The sequence below is a fragment of the Seriola aureovittata genome, chromosome 14 (genome assembly GCF_021018895.1).
Source record: "Seriola aureovittata isolate HTS-2021-v1 ecotype China chromosome 14, ASM2101889v1, whole genome shotgun sequence".
NCBI classification, from domain to species: domain Eukaryota; kingdom Metazoa; phylum Chordata; class Actinopteri; order Carangiformes; family Carangidae; genus Seriola; species Seriola aureovittata.
Window position 1 is genome coordinate 5780035 of NC_079377.1, and position 19819 is coordinate 5799853.

Genomic DNA, 19819 nt, shown 5'->3' on the forward strand with positions numbered 1-19819 from the left:
GTCTTTTAAGTATCAAATCTTGTTTCCACAGATAGTATTTTCTTAAAGTGCAGCATAGAGGAATAGTTTTTTTTTTTTTAATGGAAGTTTCCTATTACCTTGCAGAGCACGAATAACAATATAGCATTATTGGAGTTATTAAAAAATATATTTATTATTTGGCCATGATTGGAATGTTACGTACATCATTACTTCCTTATTGGGAGTCAGTCAATTAAAGCATTCAGTCCAGCTGCTGTGTTAGTTTTTTGGCGCACTATGAAGGCTAACTCCTTAGACTAGTATGTGTCTGATGAATATAGGCATTGTTTCTAAAGATGAGTCAGGCACACCATGTGAATTCATGAGGGCAGAATAGTGGCAGTGACTCTCCTGTCATGGTAACAGCTCTCCTGGAGTGAATCACTAAATGGCCCGTGAGCAGCAGCCCCTGGGGAAAATGCTCAGGGTGCAGCCGCTGAAAGACATCTACGGCTCCCAACTGAGGGTCACCTGGACGAGAAAATTCAATCTAAATCCTGACATTGTTTTATAGTAAAGCTGGGATAACACACAGTATAACTCTGCACCTCAGTATCAACCCAGGGAGCTATAATTGTAAAGAAAAGCTTTAAGGGGCTGTGGGAGAGGGAATACAACAGGGATTAATAGAGGTTTTGCATCAGATACTTTTTGACTCTGAGTTTTCTACTGTGGACTGTCACCTGCTCTCCACCGCTGAGTCCACATGCAAATGTCACTAGGCAAACAGAACACCATGTAATAAGTCAAAGTTACAACTTTGGTTTATTTTGGATTATGGGGACACAAACAGCAGCATCTTCTCCTTTTTTTATCCCATGAAATGAAACCTGGTGCTGATGAAAACCCTCTCTCTGAAGCTGTAGTAAAAGACCTGAAAAGGCTTTAGATAGAAGCCCCTCCCAATTAATACTACTGCAAGTCAATATGACTTGCTACTTAGCTACTTTCTGTAGAAGAAAGTCACTAGTATTGCCCCGAGAGGCACACCTCTCTCAGTGAGAGGATGGAACCACTGTTTTTACCTGTAAAATTTTTGTGAGTTTCTAACAAATAAATTGAGTGGGCAATTTTTTGATTTACCATTGTGAAATAGCTGCAGAGACACTACCTACCATCTTGTCAGAACAAAGCGACTAAGTGCATTTGTCAGATAATATCTTGAGTGAACTATCATACATTTCGTTGCTGTTTCTGTACACTAGGTCCTCTTGTCCTTGCACTATATACCAGTACAGACTGTGCTTTCTGCCGAATGTTGCCACAGTGCATCTCCTATTGTATATTCAGTTATGAATTTGGAGAATAATCCTATTCATTCCTACTAAGTGACACTTAGACATAATGTATACAGTGTGAACTTTACAGTTACCGGCCTCTTAAACTCTGACAGTGTAAGAAAGCTGAAGTTTGTGACACACAAAAGTTACCACCACACTCTCAGTCACACAGCATTACTCTTTGCTTATTGCTCTTTTTGAACATTTGAACCGTGGATGAGCAAAGTTATGGTTATAACAGTGTGATGTTTTGTACTCAGTGTGTCTCATTGTATATGATTGCCTTGTGCATGTGCTACTTGACTCATCCAGTTTTGTCTTTGGTTTAAAGGGGTATATTGCTGTATTGCTTATAGAGAGCTTATATGTGGATTTGTGTAAGTCACTCATATTACCTCAATTTAGTTATATGAAAAAAGTGGTGTGTATTAAATATTAGATGAAGAACATACAAGGTTAAAATGTGGTTTGATGATACATGTAGTTTAGCTGGCCATTAAATTGTGATGGAAAATAATTTATCTTCATACTATAATTTTTATTAAAGGAAATGCACATGGCTATGCGCTGACTTATCTGTTAAATATTTTTCGAGTGCAAAATGAAACCACAATCATATATACTACTACTGTCTGAGAGGAATGTGGGTCTGACTTATCAGGTGCTAATAAACTAGCTGAAATGAACGAACAATGAAGGACCAATGAAAACTGTCAACAATAACAGAAGAAATCATTGTGATCTAAGGAATCTTCAGACAAATGTTCAGAAGTAAGAGAAATCACAACATCATGTTGAAAGTATTTAAGCAAAAGGAGCAAAGATAGAATACTGACACTGTGTAGCTGTGCTCTCATGGAGTACATTTCAGTAACTCGCTTTAACTCTTAAGCCACAAGATGTTTTGGTTCTCTTCCACAGCTGAGGTTACCCTTCCAAGGGACAAAACTCATTTGCTACCTAAAGCTACCTGAGTGTTCATTAAGAAATTGACCTTCCAGGGTATGAAGCTTACACTGCAGCAGGGAGCAAAGGCAATATTACGGCTCAGTTGTTGGTGTCACAGAGCCTCCTGTGGTCCTTACAGTCAATCCTTAACAAAGCCTCGTGAACACAGAGGAAACAAGGAACAGTTCACCGTGAGGTCTGTGGATTGTCCTCCTGAATGACTAGGACATTGTTTCTGGAAAGAGGGTTAGAGTTAAGGTTATGTTGCTGTTGAAATTTTCTGTCTGTTTTCAATGCCGTGGACACCACACAAACAAAATTTTACTTAGCTGCACTGCAGGCAAAACATCAAGAGATTGCATTAGCACAGTCACTTGCACTGTGTCAGCCACTGCCACCTACAAGCGAACAAATAACACTACTAAATAAATGTGCTTACCGTTCTGATACGTCTTGTAGTCGCAGTTTTTGGTTACAACAAACTCCTCAAAAATTTTGGGTCTCTATGATGTTTCCTCCACTAACTATCTTGATACGCTTTGCTCTTTCACCTGCCAACCTAGCCACCCACCACTCGCAAGCAGCCTCTGATCCAGGATTTTTCAATGAGCAAGTAAGAGTAGATGTAAATACCAGCTGGCCACTGAATGCATCAAAGTCAAGCAATACTTAAATATCAGTTGCACAGTAATGGCAGTTCACTTGTCTGCAGTATCTTTGAACTTACATGCTGACTCGTGTAAATCATTAGGTATATCCGATTTCTGATTTTCAGGTTCATCATATGAAATGATTATCAGAGCTGTGAAAGGTGAATATATGTTCTAAATCTGCGAACAACACTCATCACCCTTCTTCTCTGTCACCTAGAAACTTTTATTTTCATTATTAGAGCAGCCTCTTTTAATACTGAATGTGTGATACAAGCAGTAGCACTTTCATTGTAGCAGACAGTGTCTTCCAACAATACCTTCATTTGTTCATCCCTCTGTGTGGCTGGATGTTTACCCGTCTGAGATGAAGGGATGCAGTCGTGGTCTAATTACAGTTCCCATTTATACACAATCCAGGCAATCCTCTGCTTTTTGCTCCCTTACAGTCAGATTATACAATGAGGTATCAGCCTGAGCTAAATGGTAATGAGAGCACGAAAAAAGAGCCCCCTTGTGACAGGTTGCTATCATCTATCAGCTTTTATCCTGATCCACACAGACCTCCTTCAGGCCTGCTTCTATAATCAGCTATGACATTGGTGTGTGAAAGCTCATCACATTTCTGTTGAAAATAATTAGTACCAATGGCACTACATAATATTAATGTGTTCTTTTTATCCACAGCTGCTTGATACATGTTTACACAGAACCATGACATTTAACCACACAGATATTTGACATAAGTAGCGATGGAAGAGTTTGGACAGTTTCCTTCATTCCTGCCAGTGAATATGTCTTCATTTGAAGGCAGACATGGTTACTCTACCAAGGCAGCAGTTTTATACAGTACTGTAAGGTGCTGTGACATGTTGTGATCAATGTAATTAATTACAGCAGGGATGGTAGGAAACCTGCAGCCCTATCCCTCCTCCTTGCGCTCCCCTCCCGCCTGGAGGAAGCAGCATCTACCCTTCCCTCCGACTGTCCCCACCAGTTCATCTCTATTAGGGAGCAAATGAGCTGTCGAGCTGCCCACAGAAGTGCTCGGACAAACAAAGAATGGGGCTCCTCTGGAGAGGCTCCTGCCACCCCATGGGCATCTACCTTACGCTACGCATGCCGAGGCTACTGATCGATCAATAACCTAGACGCTAATTGCTTCTTTAAAAGAAAAAGTAAGCCTTTATAAGCCACTTGAAAACATCGATTACAAATTTTGTTCCGCAAACTTGCTCTTTAGGGATGACTTTGGTAATGGCAGTGGGCATTGCTCATGAAATATCTTCGTTTTAAGTTCTGTACCAGAAACAAAAGCTTAGAGAGCAGACAATGCTGCTAGGCCCGGCCACTCATTCATCTTAATCCAGATAAACTCCTTATCCTTCATCTGCCTTTAATTCTCTCACTTCTTATTCACTCTGTCATCAATACCGGCAACAGCTGAGGTGGGCGAGCCGGCCTCCAAGGAGAGCAGACAGCAACACTATGTCCTGAAAAATGTCCTCAAGAAGAAAAAATGCTAAATGTCTCCAGGAAAGAGGTGAAAATTCAAACAGTGGTGGATGCCGAGGCCTTCGGGCTGCGTCACAGGCAGGGGAACCCTAGCAGTGCTGACCTTTGGGTGTCGAAGCTATCAATCAGCCTGACCCTGTGGACGCTCCAGCTCTCCTAAACAGCCCAGTCTGTACCCTTGATATCTGCGAAACAAGAAGCATTACATTTATCTCACAGCTGGTAACGATGACAGGTCAACCAGACAGAAACTCCACGTTCCAACTTCTTACCTCAGATCACTTCTCTGATCATCATCTTGATAACCAATGAACCTTTTTACTTTTACAAACTCATTTCATTTCTATCCTTACTGCTTTACCTAGTTCCTTGGATGTTAATACTCATTAAGTTTTATACATCAACCAACTTCTTTCAGATTAATAAAATCATCATAGTGAAAAACTGTTTTTCTTCCAACTGGGTTTGTTGAAACACTGTGACTCACCAAAAGGACACAGACATCATTTGTTGGAAATCATTGACAAATGAACTTTCAGAATACTCTAAACCGATGTTTTTTTTTCAAGACATTAACATTTTAGCAAAAGGTTAATGTTTCATGATTGACAGATATTTCCTTTCTTTTCTCAACCCCCCCCCCAAAAAATCTAAATAAAACACCCTGAATCCAGACACCTGGAGGGAGCCTGTGCTGTGATCATTTGAGTGTCTAAATCACTGCTGCCCTCATAAACATTCAAATAAGGTCTGGTGTTGATCACAGCTGCTGATGTTCAGTTACTGGGTGTCATCCAAACAGGATGTTGCCAACACCTTTACTCCACCTGACCCATGTTCCCATGTATTATCCCTTCATGGTCCTATCAGTTTCATATGTGTTATGCTGTTATGTCTGTAGTGAAACACTCGACATATTTTTACTATCATATTTGATTTTCTTAATAAAACACAACTTTTGGTTTGATGACAATTTCCTAACAGACATTCAACATGGCTTTCACACATAAAGTGTAAGTACGACACTGCACAGCGCAAGACCATTATTTCCAATGGAGACAGTAGCTGCGTAAACCATGGTAACACACACTCCTCTACCACAAGGTTTAGTTGCCTAAAGTTCAACCAAATTGAACTTTGACCTCAAATGCACTGACCCGTGTCCAACATAGAGAAAAAAGAGGAGACATTAATTTTGCGCGTCTCTGAATTATAATTTACTGGGACTTTGGTTACCAGGGATACTAGGCTAGAAAATGAAAATTGTAAATCCCTACATATTCCACATTCATTCTGATGTATCATCGTAGTTAGCTCCTTAATAACATAGCGACAACAGAAAACATTTTTAGATTATTAAAAACTAATATAATAAAAAAGGCACACACATGAACAAACGCTATACCTTAGTGCTTCCTTGAAAACGGCTAAAATCAATATTTTATGAAAACAATGTATCAAATGACAATGTGAAAACGAAGTTACAATGTGAAAGGGGGTCACTTGAGGTGATGAACCCAGACAATCCTAACCTGAATCAGCAGCTCCTGGAGCTTTATAGTGAGTTCCAGCTCAGTGTTGAGCTGTTCAGACCACAACTTCACTGTTTGGGTCACTCTTACCACTCTCACAGCGTCGATTTTTGGCCACAGCAGGAAGCTGTGCACATTACCTGCTCAGTTCCAAACAAGACAGGCACAGTTAGTCTTTAGCTGCTAACTGCAGCTATAGAGACAGATATTTCTCTTGGACTGGGTACACCCCAAGTCCAAGTGGACTGTCTGTACTATAACGGCCTTAAAGTTGCCCTTATCAGTGAAGTCAGTGGACTCTACTGACATCTTCAACTTAAAGTTTTTCTTTAGCTCCTTTTGCTCAGGAGCTGGTCAATCTACCCCTAACCCTAACCTAACACAACTCTGGCCTAACTACAGAACACACACACTGCTTTAAGTCAATGCTGGTGGGAACCATGGTGAAATACTGGGTCCTAGTAGCTCTACCTCTGTAATCATTGTCTATTTGACATCCGATCATATTCAGTCTGTATTTGCTGCCTGTGTGAGTGCGCCCTTTTGCACAATTGTGTGTGTGTATGAGTGTGTGTTTGTGAGTGAGGGAGAGAGAAAGAGATACCAGTGTAAGTGTATGTAGGATCTTTGTTACAGTGGCTCCTATACTGCAAGTAAATACAGATTGTAGCACTGGCCAAACTCCCATTAATCCTCCTGACCACAGGTCCCCAGTGCTTAAATGTAGCAGTCCCCATCCTGTGAGCCATGTCCCTCTGGTGGACCACGGAGGTATTGCAAGTGGGCCGACAAATCATTTGCAAAACAGTATAATTTGTGAAAAAATTTAATTATATAAAAATAAAAATAAAAATATGTATATAAATTATATTTCTAAATGTTTTAAAATGAAACTGTCTTTAAAAACATAAAAAATGTTTTAAAACTTTTTTTCCCTCATATTAAGCCACTGTGGAGTTTCATACATGTTTCCCCTGCTTTCAGTTCAGTCCTGAATTTCAATCTTTATCATTAAAATAAAAAGTGCTCAAAGAAGGCATTTTTTGTTCTACATATTGTTATGGGGTCGGATGTGGGCCGCCAACATTTTTGAGATTTTCAAGTGGGCCATCAGTTGGAAAAAGTTCGGAAGCGCTGATTTAACTCATTGTCACAGTCGGTGTTAATGTGATTTTTACTGTTCTAGCTGATACCTGCATGCAGCACAGCTAAGAGGTGAGTGACGGAGCTGTTAACGCCCGCACAGTTGTGAGAAGCAACAAGTCTTGCAACTTGTTTAGGTTGAGGCATGAAAACAACCTTCAATGAAGACATAGTTCAGGTTGTGGAATAGTCATGGATAAAACAAACTACTGGTTTCAAACAGGAATCAAACAGCAGCCTCCTTTGTGAAAGTCCTGTGTTTTATTGACCCACCCATCCACCCCAAACTCCTCTATGGACTATCACTCTTTACACTACATCACCTGACTTGCCTAACAATAAAATGTAACTATGGGTTGTAATGAGTGGCTTGCAGAGATGGACTATGGGTTCATTTCTAACAGGAGGAAGGTCTCACAAGATGAGATCTCATCAGACACTCGTGACACTCATTTGCATGATTTTCAAGTGAATGAGAGCTAAAGCAAACATTATTTTTGACAGTGAAGAAGACACGGTAGCATCTAAACATTAGTCTTAGTGCAGTGTGCTCTGGTCATTTTTCTCTCTCTGAGAATTTGTTGTCCTCTCAAATATTAAGTTGGTGTTAACATGACCTGAATCCTTACAATGGAGAGACACCTGGAAATAATTTACCAGTTAACCACCATTTGAATAAGTAAAAGCCGTAATCAGGACTTTGGGCTTTCTAGAACTTTATGATCCATGCTTTTCTTAATGCCTTCAGAGAGGAAATGCTCCATATTGGTAAACAAATGGAAAGTGCAGATATACATTGCAGAAAATTGAACAGCAACAAATGGACTAAATTCTTCAGTCGAGAAGGCTATCTTTAGCAGAACACCAATTGTGTCATTTCAGCCATCTTGACATTTCAGAAGAATCCAAAACCTTGTCATTGCAGAGTGAGCGTTTGCATTAGCACAACCACTAATGTTACTAACCACTGCCAGTTAAAAGCAAACAAACAACATAAAAAAATGAAACATGCTAACTACACTTACTGTTCTGATGATGTTCTGCCTGCTAATCACCAATTTTCTCCTCATCCGAGTCTGAGTCTGACTGAGGCTCAAACATGTGGCTGAGTCTCTCCGATGTTTTCTCTAATGCTAACCATCTTGATACACACTTTCATCGGCCAACCTTGCAAGCAGCGGTGGTGGGTGGTGCCTGAGGCCTGATCCAGAATTTCTGAATGAGGAAGTAAGCAAAGATGTTGCAGTGTTGTTGTTTTTTCAACTTTTTATGTGGCAGAACCATGTTAAAAAAAATGATAATCAAAGCAAAGTAAAATACTTTAAAACGTGTCTGGAGGGGAACTTTACTCACGCACAGAGGTCAAAGAAACCTGATGAGCCGTACAAAGATTAGCCAGAGGTTGTTGGCCAATACACCACGGGGTGCAGTCAAACTTCCAAATAGACAGACAGTGATGACACCGTACACGTGTATCTAGCATTAATATGATTTCAAACCTCTGCAGCTCTGCTTTCAAATATTAGTAGGAGGCAAAGCTCCTCCAGAGAGAGAATTATTGGTTTAGTTAAACCTCAGTGCTTGAAGCAAAGAATATATTCACTTTTCATTTTGACTAGTCAGAATGAAGTGTACATATCAAAACTGTACAGATCATTTTCATGTAATATAGTGCAGTACAGTATCAGGAGATAAAACAAGTGCAATACTAAGTAAGCAGCTGTGTATCTCATCAACACAAATTCCTTAACATTGAGTCTTTGGCATGTTGTTATCATTTCCACAGGAGTCATTTTCACTCCTCAACCTGCATTTATAGATGTACAGTACATAAAATGGATAGTTAACTGAAACCATTTTATAATAACACTGTTTGTTCTATCCATGAATCTCCACCTGATTAGATCCCTGCATTAATGACCCAGGGAAGCTGTGATGCAACAGGCTGCCGGCGGTGTATGTGTGTTATCTCAATACCTCAAGGTGGCTGGGTTCCCCTTGATCTCACAGAGGAATTGATTTAGACAGAGATTTGTAAGGTCAGCATCAATATCTCCATTAGTTATGTGAAATGCAGCCTGCAGCCAAATCACCATTATTAAGAATCTTGAATCTGGTGCTCTTTCCCATCGGGTACTGCAATATTAACAACTGTCATGCAGGCCACAATAATATGACATCTAGTACACTTAGAGCACCAATGTGGGTCAATGAGCATAATAATTTACACATGCAGTACAGTCAGAGAGCCAGAGTCACATTTGCATTAGTCACCACACAGAATCAATGCTGTTTTTCTTGTTGTTGTTTACGTTGCAAACACAAAGCAATAAACTGACCATGGAGCCTTTGTTAAACCAGCGCTCACTGAGGTATCCATGGGAAATTTAAGTGGCTGATATTCCAAAATCCTTAAGAATCCGTGAAGATATGGTTCTCTGCTGTCCTGCCCTGCTTGGGACGAGCTAATAGGCTGCCTGAGAGGTTGGCCAAAAACAATGTTTTTCTAAGCTACGGTAAATCAAAGCCGAGCTGCACCACCCAGCACTTTCATTTCCCTCAAGTCCCCCAAGTTATTGCTCCCTGATGTGTGCGGTAATGCAGCTTGCAGACAGAAAGAATAAGAAACTTTTGTCTGAAGAAAAATGTGTCCTGAGATGACTGTCATTCATCAAACCTCAAATTTATAGTACTTTTACCAGGCTAATGTCATGGCAACAAACCCTGACCAGATGGGGAACTACTAGACCTAAAAGTAATTTATATAGATAAGACTTAATTTAGGTGCATGGCTAACATTTATGTGTAGTGTGTGCAATCAGAAATTCAAATAATATAATTTGTAACCATGTATAAGCCTAAGATTGACTACCAATGTATGAATGTCAGAGCAGGGACTTCAGGCTGCCATCCACTCATGGGCTAAACCGCCAGTATGCTGTCCCTCTCATTGATGGAGGATGCCATCTAGTGGCTGTACTGGGTTCATACCATAGGTTCATACGCCTCCTCTAATGTGTTAAAATTCCCTTCAGGGGGGAGAGGTTTTGTCAATACAAAGGAAAGTTTTAATAAAATTGAATTTACACACTATAGTTACCATTCAGATAATGACCAAGTCATGCACTCAAAATGATAAGCTAATATGTATTCTGTCATGTCAAAGCCAGGCTGGTTGAACATGGCCTTGGGTAAAAATGTTGAGTGAAATTAAAGTTGGATGGACCTTTTTTTAACAGCAGATATTTTGACCAGTCAAACACAGGTGGCACTAATAACAACACTGATTGTGTCACTGTATTGCAATAACTGCTGGAACAAAGTCATAATTAGTGATAATTAGTGCCAGGTGTGCTTTATTGCTATGAAGTCGAAGTGGGAATGATGGAGAAGCAGAAGTCAGGATATGAAGATTCAGGTAGGTATAATATTCTCCAAGTAAATCCAATGTTACTAGGTTTACTGGTGTTGTTACCTGGTGATAAAAATGCCATCAATGCACGTGAGTGTTGTTTGTGTCTCCAGAGGGGGCCATGATAGGGTTTGGAACCACTGCTAGAGAGTCATGGTTCATCTGAGCCACTGTAGTCCTTTTGATACCAGCTATTCTGAGATCTGGAACCAGGGTACTTAGAGCTATTTGTTAAGTTTTGCTACCTCTACATAGCTAACGTTAGCATTTAGCATGTCGTTTACTTACCAGTCTAGAGGAAACACTGCGAGTTCAGCATCAAACTTCATTGCTTTACCCATCAAGAGCTGTCTCCAGAGATGGAAAGCAACACCAATGTTAACTCTCATTTTGCTTTTATTTCGATCACTTTTCTTCCTTTAGAAGTTAGCATGCTAACCAGCTACCTTGTGTGTCACTGGAGCATCCACTGTCCGGTCTGCCCTAAATAAGCAGCGCTGCTCAGAGGGTGAAGCTCCTGGCAGCCGGTAGGGAAACACCTGTTAGCTGCTAACGCTGGCTATTTAGGAAGAGCTGCTTTAAACAGCTTTTTCACGCATAAATTGCCTGAGATTGTGATTCTCAGACCACAAGACTGCCCGTGTGATTTCAAGCTGAAGAGTTTGGTTGTTAAACTTGGGCAATATTGAAAATATTGACAAATATAAATATTGTTGTTTATTTTGAAACAAGAGGATGCGCAATCGGTGGTGCATTACAGTGCCTCTAGTGGTGAACGTGCACACATAACTATTATTACTAATGACAGTTTCTAATACAAAAAGTATTTGGCCTTAAATAGATATAATAATCAACAAATAAGTATTGCGAATCTCCTGTTAATTGGTGACAGTAAGACTTACTAAGGCCATGAGTGTGACTGATGTACTGATGTGTTGGTAAACGGATTGCAGTGGGAGTACAGTTACTCTGATTCACTAAGTGAATTACCTTCAATTCTTTGGAAAGCAGAATAAGATGTTATATCGGAGAGGAAATAATAAAGAATATTGGAGTTTCAGAGATAAATTTGGTTAATCAGTAGTTTGTAAAGATTTCATTTTAAAGTATACCAACTTTGTAATCCTCTGATATTTGACCTGGTGCTTCAAATAAATGACAATAGAGGAAAATGGAAAAAATTTTAATAATTGATTTAGTTAGTGCTATAGTGTTTATATATATATATATATATAATGTACTGCACTCTTGTACTCAGCAGATCATTTTCTTTTCTTTGATTTGTTTTCTGGTGTTGGGAGTTTCTTTTTTTCTTTTGGACACTTTTCATTCTTGACAAACATCTGAGATGCAACAGTTTTCATGATAAGGAAAACTTGGATGTTCAAATTGTGTCAGGGGCTCAACCCTCACACTGTTCTTGACTTGATTTCAAACTGCAGACATTTCTGTTTATCTGACATTTCTTTCTGGGGAGATTCACCATATCACATAGTTATATACTGTAGCCTACATTTTTTCTTTGTGTGGACATTGGTCTTTTCATGAAGCTGTAGATCAGCTCATTGCCAGTATTGTTTCAAAATAGTAGCATTGCTTAAAGCACCTCTGAGCTTTATGAAGTATCCGTGTTAACAGATATACTCTGTGCAGCTCATACAGGTTGGTTTAGTGTTGTGCCACTAGAGGGCGCTCCTGGCCAAATTATACATGTTATCATGTCGATCTTGTGTGCCCTGACTCATTTACATGCAACCACAAGTTTGAAAGGCTTCTAGTCCATTATCGTTCATTTGACTTTCCACTGGCTCTACAGACACAAAACCTTTCGATAGTATGAGAACGTTACTGAAACCGTCCTAGTGATCAGCTCGTGAAATTTAGGCCTATGTCTTTTTTATTTTCTTTTTTTAAAAGGCAGGTTTTATATTTAAGTGTCGAGCCCTACTTTGTTCTTTTTAAATCAGGTGTATTATCTACATGTATGTCTTTGATGTATATAGCTATGCTGATTGTTTAAGGGGTAGAGAGACACTGAGTGGTGTGGAAGCAGCTGGACACCTCGGTGACTAAGCAGATCTAGTGACTCCAACAAACGTCTTTTTGTCCAAACATCTGCTTATCTGCCCTGTCACTGCTCTGTCAATTCCCATTTGTGTCGAGGTTACACTCAGATAAGATTATCTTTACGCTGTTTATTAACCTATTTCTCTTCAGTAGTGGGACAAAGGCCTGTGGTCCGCGCCATCAGCAGGCCAACGAGCCATTATTAAAAATCATAACAGAATTCACTACATAATCAAGACTGCTGTGTAAGGACTCAGCGCTCTGAGCAACAGGTTTACATAATAAATAATATTTAATGCATAAATAATAATGAAATCAAAATGTCCCATTTATTATTATTATTATTAGCCTAATATTATTATTATAATTATTGTTTTTGTTATTATTATTATTATTATGTAGCCTAGTTGTTTATTTTGATTTGTATTATTTCCATAATTAGGCTAATTACGTTTTTTATTATTTCAGGAACAATAATGTAGACACGGTGTGATCAGTCAATATATTGGTGTTTAATCGTAGAAATGTTATTTCATTGGTTTAATTTTTTTTTTTTAATCAATCAGGACTCTCACTATCTATTTCTTGCACCACGTCTATTTCTTTAACAAATTTGAGTTTAAGGGTTTAAACTTTAAATTAGTTGTAAATTTACGAGATAAAAATCCAAATAATTCATTATGTTAAATTGCGATTATGGTTTTACGGTGACGGGCTGTTTGGCAGCTCTCGTCTTTGGCTGGAGATGAACTGGAGAAAGTGCCAATCTTTCAGTCATTGATCTCACACTGGGTCAGCCACTAACTGCTGTATTTAACTTACTGACATTTTACAAAGACGAAGGAGATTGAGCAACGGGTGCGTGCATGCTGCAAGAAATATAAGCCGGAATATTTTTTATTTCAATGGCTTCTCCTATAGTGATCATTTTAGAAAGCTCTTAAAACAAGATAATAAAATCAATGTATATAATCAGGGGAAAATATATGGATATAAATTAGAGATAGAGGGACATTTACAGAATTAGAAAACGTGTGTGGCCTGCTGCATCCCCTCCGCTTGGAGAAATACAGTCAAAATTGTGAATCACCTTGCGTTGAAAACCTTTTAAAAAGCACAATCTTTCCCCGGTGAGCAAATGGGCAGCAAGGTGCATTTGCTGAAGCCTTTCAAACGCTAACGTGGCCATATTTCACTCTTACAACCTTCTCACATCTCCATAAAATATTACAGCACTCAGAGTGATGACTGGAGCCTGGCGCTTTTTCTCACACGCTTTCACCATAATAACGCAGTTTGTATCTCAAAAACACTGATAATATCCCTCATATAACCGAGCTCCGTCCTTTTAAACACTGTGGGCTGCTCTTAAACGATCCACTTCAGTTTTATCCCAAAGGCCAGTGGCTCTTCTTCTTTTTAGTTCTTTCAGATGAAAAACATGAAATAGGCTGTTCAGCAAAATGGGACTGAGTGAGTGAAACTGAACTCTAATCTTTGACGAAGGCAACTCACTTTGTCCGACCTCATTCGCCAAAGTACCGACATCAATGACAAAACTGTCCTGAAAGGAAATTTAAAAACAAAAAACAAAAAACATGCTGACTAGTTGAAAAGTCCTAAACGCGTAATATCATAACACAAATATCCATTGAAAACAATTTGAAAATACCTACAAATCAAGTTGAATCGAGCTATATTCCCATGGACTGTGGTCTACATTATTTTAAATCTAATCTTCAGTCTCCGTCATATTCACTAAAATCATAAAGAATCGCTCCTCATTGCCGCCGGCCTCCATTTCTACTTAAATAAACTGTCATTGTCTGTGGAAACAGCTCATAATGTGAATGTATATTCTTTGTTTTATGTGGAAACAATGATTTCCACGTTGGGAGACGCATCATTAACAGCAGCCTTAAAGATCTTAATAGAGTGTTGCTGCTTGATGCGTTCAGGGTCTCCTCTGAAAAGACTGACTTCCACAGTTTTAAAGGTTTTAATAGGCTACGGCTTGGAGCAACATTCAATTGATTTTACTTGCCAATAGTCTACTAACAGAGTTCCGAGTTATCACAGTTAACAGTATATCAAATGTAGTGGACAAAATGTACATCATCAGCCTAGAGTAAAGACAGAATATAAAAGGCCTAAAATTGATTTTTATTTTACAAATCTTGTTTTATGTAAGCTATCTAATGTCCCTTTTGATTTTTAAATTGTCCTTGGGTGTCTTGAAGGAACTTATGAATAAAATGTAACTATTATTATTTGTATTTTTTATTTTTTTTAAATTAAAAATATGGAAAACTTTGTTAGGCTAGGTTAATAACATAGGCTACTGTGTTATTTTATTTTTTCTCACGTCACTTTACAATACATGATGAATCATTATATACGCTCTCATTAATAAATTCAGCCTGTCCTGATAAACTCAGATTTTGGTCCTTTATATTGTAGCTAAACAAAAAACTCCTATTTCCGACAACACTTTAAGGCACCATCGTTCCAGCGAAGACGCACTTGTGAAGCAGCGGAGTCTCTGTCTCCTCCAATCATGGCTCTGTCTCACTCAGCCCTGTCCAATGGGAATAGAGCGCGTGCAGGTGGCTGTGCTGTTATCAGCTGGTCCCGCTTCACTCCCAGCATAGAGCGAGTCAATTTATGGCAAGAGAAGCCGACCCTTTAATGGTTCCCATCAAAACCACTAAAAACATCATCAGATCGTCCGACTTCCGCGAGGATTCTTGTGGCGGGCGCATGCAGCCACCTCCCAGCTGACACACTCCGACCAAAACAAACACGGGGAAAGACATTTTGGGACTTTGACCGAGCTCTTCGCTTCCCAAGAGAGAAGAAGTTCGCTTTTGCTCAAGTTTTCTAACATTTCAAGAGTCTTCTTCCTCATCCCGGATACTTTTGGAGAAGGCGACAGAAGTGGTCCGGCTCCTGAATATCACCGGTCCGCTCTGCGCCCTTATTTTCTCCTGATAACTGATTCTTATTTCCCGTTTTTATCCAAGCGTGTTTGGTGGTTCATGTTCACAAATGTTAGCGGTCGGGCAGATGGAGGCTAACCGGCAAAGTGCTTTTGTCCTGGGCAGCACCCCGCTGGCGGCGTTGCACAACATGACCGAGATGAAGACGTCCCTGTTCCCGTACGCGCTGCAGCAGAGCCCGGCGGGTTTCAAGGCACCTACGCTCTCCAACCTCAACTCCCAGCTCTCCGGGGGGACTCCGCACGGAATAAGCGACATCCTGGGGAGACCCATCACCACGGCCGGACAGCTGCTGTCCGGGTTCCCCAGGATAAACGGCCTGGCAACCACCGCAGCCGCCGCAGCAGCGGGGATGTACTTCAGCCCGGCGGTGTCGCGGTACCCGAAGCCCCTGGCTGAGCTGCCGGGGAGGGCGCCCATCTTCTGGCCCGGGGTGATGCAGGGGTCTCCCTGGAGGGACCCGCGGGTTCCCTGTCCAAGTAAGTCACGGCTCTACGGCTGTTTGTTTATACACTTTTACGGTTAGTTTGCATAACTGTATAAATTCAGAAAAAGCCAAGGCTCCTCTGTGGCTGCTCTGTGTTTTTGTTGAGGTGTGTTGCTCGTCTTGTGATTTCAGACATTATTTATGCCTGTGAGAGGCAATGTCACTGAACACAGCAAACAAACAAACATTTTAAGGCGAGATTTTATTACATTACATTTTATCAAAGAATATCTAAATCTATTCTTGGAAATATTATAGCTTTGCCAAATGACCATTAAGCTCTACGTGTTCACCATAAAGCCTCTGTCGAGCCTCACAGGCACTAGAGGTTCTAATGGAAGATTAAATCTTAATGTCACACTTGGCAGGACTTTCAAACTTGTAAAATAATACAACTTAAAAGTTATAATGGCACCATGGTAAATAACAGGTCAGTAAACTCAGTTATTGTTAAATGTTGCTCAGACATGTTTGAGGCTCATTGTGACTCATTGTGAATCGTGAAGTTGCGTTAGTGTGTTAACTTATGTGAGCATCACATTTACTACAACAGAATAATTAATAAACAGCTGTTTAACTTCCACTTTGTAAATAACCATAGCTCCTTGTGTCTCCCTCTCCAGCTCAGGCTAACATAATGATGGACAAGGACGGCAAGAAGAAACACTCCAGACCCACTTTTTCAGGACAGCAAATTTTCGCACTGGAAAAAACTTTCGAGCAGACAAAATACCTGGCAGGTCCGGAGAGAGCCCGCCTGGCCTACTCTTTAGGAATGACCGAGAGTCAAGTCAAGGTAAACACTGTCACACACCTGTAGAAAATAGTCCGCCTTTCACTTTCACTTTTGTGCAACCTGTGAAATTACTGAAAAATTGCATACAACCTACTTATTATTATTATTATTATTATTACTATTATTATTATTATTATTATTATTATTATTATTATTATTATTATTATTATTATTATTATATTTTGTTGCAGTTAATTGTGTATATCCAGGATTATTTACACCTGTTGTGATTACTTTGAAGTATTAGACCATTTCTGTTTCCTGCCTTCGGGCCTTTGATGGCTTGCTTATATCTGGACCTGTTGAACCTCTGTGCGCATCTCAACAACTCAACATGCTCTGTCTCTTCTTCCTCGACAGGTCTGGTTTCAGAACAGAAGAACCAAATGGCGGAAGAGACACGCTGCAGAAATGGCCTCGGCCAAGAAGAAACACGACTCTGAGACAGAGAAGATGAAGGAGAGCTCGGATAACGAGGAGGACGACGAGTACAACAAACCACTGGACCCAAATTCAGACGACGAGAAAATCACGAGACTGTTGAAAAAGCACAAGGCCACCAACCTGGCGCTGATCAGCCCCTGCAGTAACAGCTCGGACACTTTGTGATGCCCACAGCTGGGGGCCAAAGTGGGGGGCCAAAGGGTCCAACAGAGACTTGTCGCACTCTTTCGGACCCCTTTTCACCTGACTCCACGAACATGCGTCTGAGGGAATCGCATTTTGCTCAGACAAAACATAGAAACCAAGTGTGCGTCAAGACGCACTGAAGACACGCTCACCAAAACGTGGCCAGAGACGCATACGGCTGCACCCAAACCCACTCACAGACACTGTATGCACGGAGATATAACTCCCGTTAGAACTGGACTGCCAGCAGCCTGATGATGACGAGTTCATGTCAGTTAAAAGGACACAAACACTGGATAAGGAATTGGTGTTTTTACGCATACAACTGGAGTTTTAACAACAGGTGTAAATGTAAACAAAATATAACGTACAATCCGGATCAGTGTTGGACTCATTACTTTGACTCCACAAGTAATGGTGCTTCACTTCACTTATGCAGTGTAATTCATGACACTTGTTACATTATTTTCTTAACACCTCTACCCAACATGTGTCACCTTGAAGTCAGACAGGCCTTTACCTTTGCCACACTGAGACTTTTGAATATTCCTATTAACTGATGATATAATTGTCAGCACTGGTAATAGTAACACATTTTCATCTGACGGAAAATTACATTATTGCCTGTCCTTTTTCATTCTGCAGTGAAGTGAACACAATTCTTAGATAATTCCGCTTTAATGTGATTTTTATTATTTTTTTGGTTTAAACAAAATCCACCATTTTCTTATGTAGTTTTGAGAGGTGGCTGTAAGCTTTTAGTAGAACTGATTTATTAGCAGCCAGCACTGATCCGGATCCCAGGCGCATGTTTAAAAAGGCAGGTGTAAACGGGGCCTGTGATGCTTCTAAAGCTCAGTTTAACCAGGGTATCCACTGTCCTAGAAGGCGAGAGAATTAAAATGTTTTGAGAGGGCGCAGACCTGAGATGAATGAATGAATGATTTGTGCTGTAGCCTAAAGATGAAAATGTACGTGAGATTGTATATATTTTTTACTGAATAAGTTATGTTGTTTTAACGAGTGGAAACGTGGCAGCCTTTCTTCCCTCCGCAGTCCTGACGCGCTTATCCCCCCTCAGATAAACCTGCTGCTTGGTTTTTATTCCTGCAGAGTAAATGTCGCCCCTTTTCTCCACGTTTTACAATTCTCTGTTCAGTCCCGGCACACACGTGTATAGACGCAAAATGCTGTAAATAATCACTGTAAAGAAAAACAGCTTGTTTTAACGACGTCCCATCAGTACACACTTTTCTTTGGATTTCATTTGAAAGAGTCTTTATGTTTTTACCTCATCATCACACAGCGGAACAGAAACCTGGACCATCGTTAATGTTGGAATTAAAGAGAGTATTATTGCTTCCGGGAAGGTTATAGGAAGAAAAAAAAAAAACACTTTGTATTATGAATAAATTATTTAACAAGCATTTTTGTTTTATTATGGATTTTGTTTTAATGTATGGGCTTAATATAAATTAAAGATAAATTCATGACTATCAATAACTGAATTTCATTATTGGTAACTGATGCTTTTAGAGGATTAATGCTGATGTAAGAACGAGTTATAATTTATATTTAAGTCTGAAGGATTCATGATGGAAAGTAAGCACTCTTTGGTAATAATAATTATGATTAACAACAACGACAACAACAACAATAATTCAAAGAATAATAATATTAATAATAATAGGCTGATTAAAACAGCATTTAATTTTTTTTCTCTAGGTTTAGCTTCATTTTTATTTTTCAATGTTGCATAAAAGGAAGAAATAAGGTTATATACATTATTATTATTATATTATAATTATTATTATTATTATTATTGTTTTATTATTATTATTATTATAGTAAATGGCCCAATATAATATATTTAATTCATTCATTATGGGCAGCTGTTTCCCTAAAATTCACTACAAAGCGTAGTTTGTATTAGTCTTATTCCTGGATATGTTACTGAATTCTTTGGGACCTCTCCTGGTTTCCTGTGGGCGTCACCCGACAACACCCGCATTTTAATTAATTTCTAATTTTTTAAAGAAAATTATTGATTATAACTTGGGTCCATGATGTTCGATGTTTGGTGTAAACAGTTAATGGATTTCTGTTCAGCCCAGTAAATTGGAGGTCTTTGACAGCAGTGCGCCCCCTCTGTCTGTGACGCGCTACTACACCTGTGTTATTCCATCCTTCAGTCAATCTGCACCTTCTCGTCTGGATTCAACCAATCAGGAATTTGCAGTCATGGAATCAGACTCGACAGGAATCTCTTATAATCCGAGCATAAACATTTACAGTGATATCAACCGAGACAGGGAAATAGTTTGATCCAGGCCATGATA

At 39.6% G+C, this 19819-nt stretch overlaps 1 protein-coding gene and 1 long non-coding RNA gene across 2 annotated transcripts; one reads left to right on the top strand and one right to left on the bottom strand.

Annotated features, from left to right (window-relative positions):
- Positions 1-3114: 3114 nt before the first annotated feature.
- LOC130181577 (uncharacterized) lies at positions 3115-11019 on the bottom strand. The gene is made up of 3 exons (XR_008829601.1): positions 10790-11019; positions 8115-8304; positions 3115-4599 (listed from the first exon to the last, which is right to left on the bottom strand). It is a non-coding gene; the product is annotated as an uncharacterized LOC130181577 (long non-coding RNA).
- A 4175-nt stretch (positions 11020-15194) lies between these two features.
- Positions 15195-18907, top strand: nkx6.2 (NK6 homeobox 2). Its single transcript, XM_056394843.1, has 3 exons — positions 15195-16046; positions 16678-16850; positions 17211-18907. Exons 1-3 carry the CDS (start codon positions 15617-15619, stop codon positions 17457-17459), a joined length of 852 nt encoding a protein of 283 aa, XP_056250818.1. The 5' UTR covers positions 15195-15616; the 3' UTR covers positions 17460-18907.
- Positions 18908-19819: the final 912 nt, after the last annotated feature.

Coding starts and splice junctions, on each gene's coding strand:
- nkx6.2 (XM_056394843.1), top strand. CDS start 15,617: ATGTTAGCGGTCGGGCAGATGGAGGCTAACCGGCAAAGTGCTTTTGTC. Junction 16,047..16,677: donor CCCGCGGGTTCCCTGTCCAA/GTAAGTCACGGC, acceptor CTCCCTCTCCAG/CTCAGGCTAACATAATGATG. Junction 16,851..17,210: donor TGACCGAGAGTCAAGTCAAG/GTAAACACTGTC, acceptor CTTCCTCGACAG/GTCTGGTTTCAGAACAGAAG.